The sequence below is a fragment of the Pelmatolapia mariae genome, linkage group LG22 (assembly GCF_036321145.2).
Source record: "Pelmatolapia mariae isolate MD_Pm_ZW linkage group LG22, Pm_UMD_F_2, whole genome shotgun sequence".
Lineage (NCBI taxonomy): Eukaryota > Metazoa > Chordata > Actinopteri > Cichliformes > Cichlidae > Pelmatolapia > Pelmatolapia mariae.
In genome coordinates, this window is record NC_086245.2 from 17,882,553 (window position 1) to 17,893,689 (window position 11,137).

General features: G+C 40.6%; 1 protein-coding gene across 2 annotated transcripts; it reads left to right on the top strand.

Moving 5' to 3' along the window:
* The first annotated feature begins 52 nt into the window (after positions 1-52).
* Positions 53-11,137, top strand: LOC135933020 (tyrosyl-DNA phosphodiesterase 2-like). 2 transcript variants are annotated; one of them, XM_065470867.1, is made up of 7 exons: positions 53-210; positions 3,295-3,377; positions 3,467-3,640; positions 3,764-3,855; positions 6,841-6,959; positions 7,050-7,220; positions 7,307-11,137. In XM_065470867.1, exons 2-7 carry the CDS (start codon positions 3,325-3,327, stop codon positions 7,586-7,588), a joined length of 891 nt encoding a protein of 296 aa, XP_065326939.1. In that variant the 5' UTR covers positions 53-210; positions 3,295-3,324; the 3' UTR covers positions 7,589-11,137. The 2 variants fall into 2 exon arrangements, with proteins under 2 accessions (XP_065326939.1, XP_065326944.1); XM_065470872.1 differs by lacking the exon at positions 53-210 and having other exon boundaries at positions 459-3,377.

Sequence of the window (11,137 nt, forward strand, 5' to 3'; positions counted from 1 at the left end):
TACAACCTTTATAGAATGGGTGGAGCCGGAACTTCGACCTTAATGTGATTATCACGAGTTTAAGTGGGCGTGTTTCCTAAATCAGCAGTAGTTGTTAATCAGCTGACGGGTGAACAGGCTGTGTGAAGGTAAATTTGGGAATCTGCTGAGCTGGTCTGTGGCGTACTGGAGACAGTGTCATCTCGTGGTTTATTTTACAAAAACACAGAGGTACGATACCAGCCCGAATACTTTCGTTTTTGAAAAATTATTATTATTATTTAAATAATTTCAATATGAAGAGGTTACACAAATATTACAGACTGAAAGTCATTTTGATCAGTAAGACTGGAACAGAGCTTAAAAAAAAGTAAAAAGTTCCATCAATTGTTGCCAGGAAGAGAAGTCAAAAAACTTGTTTGAATTAACAAACTTATAAACAGAACTCTGTCATTCAGGCACAGAGAAACTAATGAGCTATAATCAAGCAGCCTATTCATGTTTAAAGTTGCATAAGACAGTTTTTATTTTTTATTCTTTCAGCTGTTGTTCGGAGGGTATTTAATGGCCTGAGAGCAAACAAACAATTAATGCAACAACTTGATTCAAATGTAGGCTTAGTCTACCAGGAATTAATATCCACACGTACAGAATGGGGATTGGGCATTAGGGGGTTTGTAAATATAGATAGAGATTGCAAATAGTTTAGTAAAGGGTTTTATACATGTATACAATTATTTATGTATTTATTTTTGTGGCTACACACTTGTGCGAACACACTTTGAATTGTCTTGTAGGTGTATTCCTAGTATTTAAGCACATGTGGTCTTAGTGTGGTGCTGGTGTTGTTGGGGCTGAGTTGTGTTGGAATCTGTCTGTGGAGGGTGATGGCCAGAAGTGTTTGTCTTGTTGTCTGATAGAAAAATAAATGTGCTTCACTTTCAAAATGCCTCCTACCTGGGCCCGTCCACCAGGCTCACACCCAGGAACCACCAAAGCTCAACCTGCCATGAACTACAAACTGTTGGAACACCAGCGTCAACAGCTTCAAGCTCTGATGGAATTTGTAGCTGCTCACACAGACAAGCCAAATCTTTACAATTTCAATTCAATTGGATTTTATTTATACAGTGGAAAATCACAACAACAATCACCTTAAGGCACTTTATATTGTAAGGTAGACCCTACAATAATACATTCAGAGAAAAAAACCCAACAATCATATGACCACCTATAAGCAAGCACTTTGGCAACTCCCTTTTAACAGGAAGAAACATCCAGCAGAACCAGGTTCAGGGAGCGGCAGCCATTTGCCGTGACCGGTTGGGGTGAGGGGAGGAAGACAGGACAAAAAACATGCTGTGGAAGTGACCCAGAGATTAATAACAAGTATGATTCAATGCAGAGAGGTCTATTAACATATAGCGAGTGAGAAAGGTGACTGAAGAAGAAACACTCAATGCATCATGGGAATTCTCCAGCAGCCTACACCTGTTGCAGGATAATCAAAGGGAGGATTAATGGTCACCTGATCCAACCTTAACTATGTGCTTTAGCAATCTGGAGGAAGGTTTCATGGTCAAATGAATCAAAGACTGAGCTTGTTGGACACAATGACAAGAGGCGGATTTGGAGGAGTAGTCTGCTGTCAAGCATGGTGGTGGTAGCATCGTGCTCTGCGGTGTTTTGCTGCCAGTGCACAAAGTGGATGGAATAATAAAGGAGGACTACTCCAAATTCTTCAACTTCACCTCAAATCAACAGCTAATTGGTTGAAACTTTGACGCAGTTGGTTGTTCCAATGGGACAATGACCCCAAACGCATCAAAACTGGTTTTGAATGCATAAAGCAGTCTAACATTGAGCATCTGGACTGGCCTCCCCAAAGCCCCGACCTCAACCCTATTAAAAACTTTTGGTCTACACTTAAAAGCTGAATCTGAGCCACGAAACCAAACAATTTAATTAACTTTGTTTCCAAGAAGTGTGGTGAAATATCCAGCCAGATTTATGTCAGAAGCTGATCTCTACCAAAAGAGTCTGGCCGAGTTGCAACTTGCTAAGGGACATTTAACCAAATATTAGATAGGCTATATGTCAAAGTCAAAAGTTTTCAATTGCAAATATGTTATTAAAAGAATATTTTCTAAGTCAGGTTAAAAAGGAATATCATTCTTTGACTTTGAAATAGAACAGATGATGGCAAAATAGGATGTGGATTATTTACTTTTTGGTTGAGAGTCAGTCCACTTGTGACATGGTGAGCAGCCTGCAGGCCAGGAAAATCAACCTGCTCTTACCGACATTGGAGGAAATAATATTTGACCATTTTTATAAAGGACAGAAAAGTTTTGTCACTTTTGTGGTCAGAACAGGACCCAAAGCAGGACTTTTCCAAAAAGAGACAGTGAATTTATTTACAGTGAAGAAAGGTGAACAACAATGTGACAATCCCCACACTGTGGCTCCCATGGCGATTTCTCTAAAATCCCACAGAGTGCTTGTGTCCTTGGCGTGAATCGTGAAACTCCAAATCCCAAACCGTACAGTGGCCCTGCTCCCCTGAAACACTCTGTTCCCAAATCCTGGCAAGACAAAGTCTTCACTATGAAGCCGGGGATGTACTGCTGAGTAAACTCAACGATCCAGGGTTGACTGAAGCTCAGCCCCATAGTTAAGAAGGAGACCGTGATGATAATCAGCTGATAAACAGACACATGGGCAGGGCGACCAGCGAGGGCTGCCAGCTCAAGATAAACCCAAGAAATATTGACAAGCCCAAAAAACACATGAACCCTGGGTCTGGCAATGACAGGTTTTCATCCCTCCCTCCTCATTAATATTTTTATATGTTTTTAATGCATATATGTAGTTATTTTAAAGCCCAATCTGTTTGGAAAAATTCAGCTCTCATAACTTTGATTTAATTATACACTTTTGAAATCTGTGGTGGTGTTGTATCAAACCTTTTACTTTTTTGTTTTTGTTTTTTTGCTTGCTTGCATTTACATATTGTGATACTTACTGAACCTCTGTAGTTGCTTTGTTTGCTTTTGTCTGTTCATTGGCCTTTCTCTCTACGTATGTTTATTAAAGCTTGGGGAAGGAATTATGCAACCCAGAATGGGTTGGAATAGATAAAAGGGGTGGAGCTGGAACATTTCAACATACTTTGAACCATATTTGTTTGCAACCAAGGACAGAAAAAGTCAAATAAACATACTGAGAAACTGCCTGGGTGTATTTGCAGCCAAGCCCTTTTTAAGTTATAGTAAATGAATAGAAAGCATAACCTTCCTGTCACTTTTCTTTCAGAGAGCCTTGAACTAATTTGTTGAAGCAGGCATGGAGAGTGACTCTGAAACACAGAGTGGTGAAGATACTACTCCAGATGACTGGTAAGTCTGCTGTTTGTTCTCCTACGTGTGGTGAAGGTTACCTGTGACTCTTTGTATTTTCATTGACTGACTGTGAGAAAAATTTGCAGGATGGAATTGGCTGATGACAGTCCTGCTGCCAGTCCAGCCAACAGTCCTGCTGCCACACAGAAACCCTCAGAAAAAGAGGATTTTAAACTGTCCCTGATCACCTGGAATGTGGACGGGATTCATAGGGAAAAACGTCCAGAGCGTGCCAGAGGCCTGGTTAAATATTTAAAATTGTAAGCAGGTGTTACACTTTTCACACTTTTAGGCATGAAAATGTTGCTGGAGATGCAACATTTTGCTAAAGGCTGCATATATGTGAGAGTTAATATTATAAAAGTAAATCTTTGTAAATGCAGATACAAACCTGATGTGGTGTTCCTGCAGGAGCTCATTGACCCTTATGCCCAGTTCTTGAAGAAGCGGCTAGTCAGCTACCTGATGATTGAAGGTACAGTATGTCAGATACAGGTAGGAAAAGTCCATGTATGAATGATCAAATGGTGATTAATGGCTGAATGCAGTTGAACTGCTTTGGTTTCACGTAGTGTCACACATGAAGAGAGCTGTTAGGGACTCGATATTAATAACATCTGTGTTCTTCCTTCACTGTTTTTATAAAACCTGGCTGTTGTACCAACACTACCAGATTATTACACAGGCTATGGAATAAAGTTTGGAGGAGCTCAATAGTCTGCGCCTGTTTTGATTTTCTTTTTTTTCTTCTCACATCCAGCACATACTGTATGTACTGTTACTATGATGGATTCTCCAGTTTCAAATCATTCAGGCTCTAAACACTCAGTTTCGAACCAGGCTCAGACCTGTTGGGGTGAGGGGAGGAAGACAGGACAAAAGACATGCTGTGGAAGAGAGACAGAGATTAATAACAAGTATGATGCAGTGCAGAGAGGTCTATTAACACATAGTGAGTGAGAAATGTGACTGAAGAAGAAATACTCAATGCATCATGGGAATTCCCCAGCAGCCTACACCTATTGCAGCATAACTAAGGGAGGATTCAGGATCACCTGGTCCAGCCCTAATTATATGCTTTAGCAAAAAGGAAAGTTTTAAGCCTAATCTTGAAAGTAGAGATAGTGTCTGTCTCCCAAATCCAAACTGGAAGCTGGTTCCACAGAAGAGGGGCCTGAAAACTGAAGGCTCTCCCTCCCATTCTACTTTCTTTTTAAAATAAAATTACTTTTTAGGTACAACAGCATGTTATTTGCAAAACTTTGAACATACAGTACTTTGCTGTTCATTATTTACAATAGTCTATAAGATAACAGAAAGAAAGAGAAAACAAACAAACAAACAAAAACCCCACACAAATATAAAAATAAAATGTATAAAGGACATTCAGTGTACAGTTAACTACGATAGTGTTGTAGAGATGATAAGGTGATTATTTTAAATGTTTCTATGTACATTAGAAATGGCTGCCACACTAAAGAAATTTGGTGGTTGAACCTGCCAGTGTATAGCTCATCTTTTCCAAATGCAAAAACCTCATAAGCTCTGCGAGCCACTGTTCATGTGTGGGAGGAGCTTCCTGCTTCCATCTTAAATTATAAGGTGCCTTGCAATGAGTGAAGCAAAGGCTATAGAATTTGAATAGTATTTTGGCAGAGTGACATTTTGAGGTATCACTCCAAAGATTTATAGCAGAAGGATCAAATTTAATGTTGTGTATCTCTGAAAACTCCCATTCTACTTTTAAATACTCTATGAACAACAAGTAAGTCTGCAGTGTGAGAGCAAAGTGCTCTAATGGGGTGATACGGTACTGTAAAGTCATTAAGATAAGATGGGGCCTGATTATTCAAGTCCTTGTATGTGAGGAGCAGGACTTTGAATTCAATTCTGGATTTAACACCGAGCCAATGAAGAGAAGCCTGAATTTAGAAGCAGAAAATTAGAGGCCATCCAGGTCTTTATGTCTTTAAGACATTCCTGCAGGTTAAACAATTGGTGTGTGTTACCTGACTTCATGGGTAGATAAAGTTGGGTGTCATAGCATAGCAGTAAAAATGTATGCTGTGCCTTCTGATGATACTACCTAAGGGAGACATGCATAATGTAAACAGAATTGGTCCTAGCACTGAACCCTGTGGAACTCCATAATTAACCTCTGTGTGTGAAAGGACTCTCCATTTACATGCACAAATTGGACTCTATTAGATAGATATGATACAAACTACTGCAGTGCAGTACTTGTAATACCTACAGCGTGCTCTAATCGCTATAATAGTATATCATGGTCGACTCAATTGAGTCCAATAACAGATTAAATGCAGTTTTGCATCTACATGGATGTTTAAATCACCGACAGTAATTATTTTATCTGAGCTGAGCACTAAATAAAAAAAAAACCTCTGAGAAATCAGACAGAAAATCTGTGCAAGGCCCAGGTGGACAATAGATGATAACAAATAAGACAGAGTTTTCTAGCTAGGGTGGACAAGACTAAGCATCAGGCTTTCAAATCAATGAAAAGTCTGTCTTGGTCTTTGTTTGATTAATAAGCTGGTTTTTGAAAATTGCTGCTTCGATTCTAATAGTTAGCCTGGGGGTGCTGATTCATTTGTATGTACTGATACTATGATGGATTTTCATGCCTTAAGATGAATAAAAATACTTAAGAAAAAAATCTGTCTTGAGGTTGTCATAATTCATGCATGAAAGGGTTCATTTTAATCATAAGCAGGAATTATAACACAATATTTACTCTTCACATTTTTCATGTATTTATTTATTTATTTTTGTTTTATGATTTAATGTAAAATACTCAAAAGATAAATGTTGCTGATTTCTTAATGTTTTTTTAAATAATTCTTTAAACCAACTTCCAGACAAGGCGAAGCATTCAAATAACTTGAAGGGATGACCTTGGAATCTGCAGTATTTTAGAAATAGCTCCAACTCCTGTAAATCTGCAATTCCCTTTTTTATCCCCACCGAGTTCCTGGAACTTTCCGATTGTTCTGATTACTGGTAAATCCAAGGAGTTCTGTCAAACAAATAGTCTGTGTAGGTTCTCAGGTGTCCAGGACTTGGTCATCTAAAGAGCTTAGAAAGAAAGTGATTGGACTTCTTTGAGTTTTTTGAAGACCCTTCATCTCTCATCCAAGAGGCTTCTTCAGTTCATCATGCCTCACTATCATAGCAGCAGTGTATTCACTGTGATATTGTGTGCTTCAACAGTTATTATGTGCAATATAGCCCATGATCATTGGTATACATGAGAACCTGCCTGTCAAAGGGGGGTGGGTGGTAAATCAAATTGTTACAGTTTATAAATATCTGCGTACACATACAGTTTGCACATGATATTTAGGCTTGTGTGCATCAGAATGCCTTGACAAAAGGTGTTTTTTGAAGGGGAACCAATGCTTAAAAGTCTCCATCTTCCTCTTCCTCTTGTGTGGACCAGGTGGTGAGAAAGGTTACTTCACAGGGATGTTATTGAAAAAATCACGAGTCAAATTTGTGGAGAGTGAGATAGTACCTTATCGCACCACTCAGATGAATAGAAACCTGCTTGTCGCTCAGGTGTGTGCAAAATCATCTCTGATATTTTCTTTGTGTGCATAAGCTCTGCTGAACATGATGCTCAGGAACATTTTCCTTTGCAAAAATCAGGTTATCGTCGACGGCCAGAAGCTCTGCCTGATGACATCCCACCTTGAGAGCTTTAAGGCATGTTCTAAAGAGCGTATGAATCAGCTGCATGTGGTGAAGTGGAGGTTTAAACATGCACCTGATGATGTCACCGTTGTGTTTGGGGGAGACACAAACCTGAGGGATGCAGAGGTCAGACACTGCTCCTTCCACTCAGATACAGCCAGTAAACTTGAAACAAGTAATCACAGTAATTGTTTTCTCTGGACCCGTCTTAGGTACCCAAGGTGGGCCTGCCTGCAACTGTCTGTGATGTGTGGGAGCGACTGGGCAAGCAGGAGCACTGCCGCTACACGTGGGACACCACTGTCAACACCAACCAGAATATTTCTACAACTGCTCGCTTCCGCTTTGACAGAATCTACCTCCGCCCGGCTATCAAATGTGGAGTCCCTCGTCTGGCCCCTGATCACATGGCCTTGGTGGGGCTGGAGAAGCTGGACTGTGGCCGCTACACTAGTGATCACTGGGGAATCTACTGTACCTTCTCAGCTGAATAGAACTAAACAAAGCAACCAAAAACATGACATGTCTGTGAAGGTTCTCAGACATCCAGGTCATCGTAGTCTAAGGAGCTTGGAAAGAAAAGCGTCTGGACTTCTTAAAGTTGCTTGAAGACGTTTCACCTCTCATCCGAGAAGCTTCTTCAGTTCTAAGGTCAAATGGCCGAGAGTCCCAGATTTAAAACATGACAGTTAAGCATTTTATTTTAGATCAGCTGCTCTTAAAATCACAGTAACGCTATGCAGGAAGATGTTCTTATCGCCTGTAAATTATTTATCTTAATTTGATCTGTTTTATCCTCCAATGTGTGTCTGCTTAAGTGTTTTATGTGGTTAAAATGACAAAAAATATGAAATATGAATATGAAAAGTACCAATAAATTATGTCTGCTTTGTTTTAATATAAACTTACATTGGTGGATGAAAAGTCCATTAACAGAAGTCTGACAGCTCTTCAGCTTTTAACCTTGTTACATGATCTTCCTCAGTGGATGGAGTTGGGACTGAAAAACACCACACACAGCATGAGAAACCCTACTGGGATGTTACTCTGTATGTAATACAACTAGGCCACTAGAGAGCAGTACACAGGTGAATAGCAACTGTTTAAACAGTGACTTACGGGACTGAAAGTAGTGTTATGGGAAGTCATAATGGTGAGTCCAGTTTTAACCACTACACACATATGATGGGGGTAGGGGGACTCTCTCCCTCGTTCAACAACTCCAGGATACGACGACGAGGAGAAACCTCAACCTGCACGCAACGAGGGCAAGGATCACTGGGAGAAGCCACAAGGAAACTAAGTAAAGAGCCAGGGTTTCACTAACAAAGTAGTTCAACATTCCAGCGATGAGTGGCTGTCCATCCATGTCTTAAGTAGGAGCCGTGATTGCTCATCTTCCACAAGTGGGAAACCAGCCACAGGTGAGTTGGGTGGAGACTCAGGAAGAGTCCAGCCCAGGGATGATCCTGCTCACAATATAGACGGGGGGAGAGAGAGAGAGAGAGAGAATCCACTGGGGGAGCCAGGGTCCTGACAGGAAAGGTAAGATAGCCTCAACTTCGGGGTACACACATTTATAAAAGAGAATGTGCTTCTATCTCTTTGGTCAAAAAAACAAAACAAAAAACAAAACATTGGGGAGGGCTGTGGTTTCCAGTTTAGCCCCACTCATTGGCACACAGGTTGGTCCCAACCGCTTGGTGCTCTTCTCCTCTTCCATCGAGTGCAGCTTCACCTAGGGATGGAAACCTGCCTCTCCTGCCACTGTCTGACTATCTCTTCTCTCTCTCACACACACACACACATACTGGTCTGCCTCTCCCTAACCTGTTAGCTAGTTTCATGCATCTGAGGCAGCATCTACCTGTGAGAGCTATTGTTTTTCAACCTTGCTCTGGTTCACTCCCACATTCCTGCACACCGCCTTCCACTAAGTCTGCACAAACAACTCTCAATTAATGTGAATATCTAACTTTTCTGCTTGTTTTATACTTGAGCAATGCAATTAACCATTAAAGGGATCTAAAATTGGTTACAGTCCCCATACCCCATACCATATATATCACATATTAGCTGTAAGTAACAAGTCATTTACAGCAGATTAAAAATGGACAGTCACTTTTTGGCCTACACCTCTGTTTCAGGTTAACTGGTTATATTTGTTAAAATATTCCACTCTGCGAGTTCCAGGTGTTGCATCCGTAGATTTGTCATTTTCACTGAATGGTCGTCTCTGTTGGCCAGTGTGCTGTTTAGTCAGGCTGTTCGCTCCTGACTAAACTGTGACTATCACCAGTTTACATGGGCGTGTTTCCTGAATCAGCTCAAGGAGTGAACGTATGGAAGTAAATCTTCCATCTGTAAATCTGTTGAGCTGATGTGTGATGTAGTGGAGAAACTATCCACTCGTGCTTTATTTTACAGAAACACAGAGGTATGATGCCAGGCAGAAGACCTTTGTTTCTTTTTATTATTATTGTCATTCAAATCATTTCAAACATAAAGAGGTTACACACATATTGCAGACTGAGAGTAATTTTGCTCAAAAAGACTGGCAAAGAGCTAACATTTTTTTAAAAAAAAGTTCTGCCTGTTAATGCCAGGAAGAGAAGTTGGAAAACTTGTTTGAGTCAACAAACTTAACTAATAAACATAACTCTTACATTCAGGCACAGAGAATCGAATGAAATAATAATCAAGCAGTCTATTCATGTTTAGATTTGCATAACACAGTTTTAGTTTTTTATTCTTTTAGCTGTAGTTCGGATGCTATTTAATGGCCTGAGAGCAAGAACACAATTAATGCAACAACATGATTCAAATGTAGGCTTAGTCTAGCTACAATTAAATTGGTTGGTTTCGTGGCTCAGATTCAGCTTTGAAGTGTAGACCAAAAGTTTTTAAAAGGGTTGAGGTCGGGGCTTTGGGGAGGCCAGTCCAGATGCTCAATGTTAGACTGCTTTATGCATTCAAAACCAGTTTTGATGCGTTTGGGGTCATTGTCCTGTTGGAACAACCAACTGTGTCAAAGTTTCAACCCTCTAGCTGTTGATTTGAGGTGAAGCTGAAGAATTTGGAGGTCGTCCTCCTTTAATATTCCATCCACTTTGTGCACTGGCAGCAAAACACAGCAGAGCATGATGCTACCACCACCATGCTTGACAGCAGACTACTCCTCCAAATCCGCCTCTTGTCATTGTGTCCAACAAGCTCAGTCTTTGACTCATTTGACCATAAAACCTTCCTCCAGATTGCTAAAGCACATAGTTAAGGTTGGATCAGGAGACCTTGAATCCTCCCTTAGTTATCCCTCAATAGGTGTAGGCTGCTGTGGAATTCCCATGATGCATTGAGTATTTCTTCTTCAGTCACCTTTCTCACTTGCTATATGTTAATAGACCTCTCTGCATTGAATCATACTTGTTATTAATCTCTGGCTCACTTCCACAGCATGTCTTTTGTCCTGTCTTCCTCCCCTCACCCCAACCGGTCACAGCAGATGGCTGCCCCTCCCTGTGCCAAAGTGCTTGCTCATAGGTGGTCATATGATTGTTGGGTTTTTGTCTGTATGTATTATTATAGGGTCTACCTTACAATATAAAGCGCCTTAAGGCGATTGTTGTTGTGATAATTTGGACTGTATAAATAAAATCCAATTGAATTGAAATTAAACCGATTTGGCTTGTCTATGTGGGCAGCTATAAAATTCCAGCAAAGCTTGAAGCCGTTGATTTTGGAGCAGTGAGACGGTGACGCTGGTGTTCCAGCAGTTTGTAGTTCATGGCAGCTTGAGCTTTGGTGGTTCCTGGGTGTGAGCTTGGTGAAGGGGCCCAGGTAGGAGAATGATTAAATCACAACTCCAAGAGGGATTTTGAAAGTGAAGCATATTTATTTTTCCAACAGACGACAAGACAAACACTTCTGGCCAGCACCCTCCACAGACAGATTCCAACACAACTCTGCCCCAACAACACCAGCACCACACTAAGACCACATGTGCTTTAATACTATTGGGAAAACACCATAAGAAGTTTCTTATA

Bases quoted from the DNA above. Each gene is read 5' to 3' on its own strand.
- LOC135933020 (XM_065470867.1), top strand. From the start codon at position 3,325: ATGGAGAGTGACTCTGAAACACAGAGTGGTGAAGATACTACTCCAGAT. The intron at 3,641-3,763 runs GTAAGCAGGTGT...TTGTAAATGCAG, and splicing joins CTGGTTAAATATTTAAAATT to ATACAAACCTGATGTGGTGT. The intron at 6,960-7,049 runs GTGTGTGCAAAA...TGCAAAAATCAG, and splicing joins GAAACCTGCTTGTCGCTCAG to GTTATCGTCGACGGCCAGAA.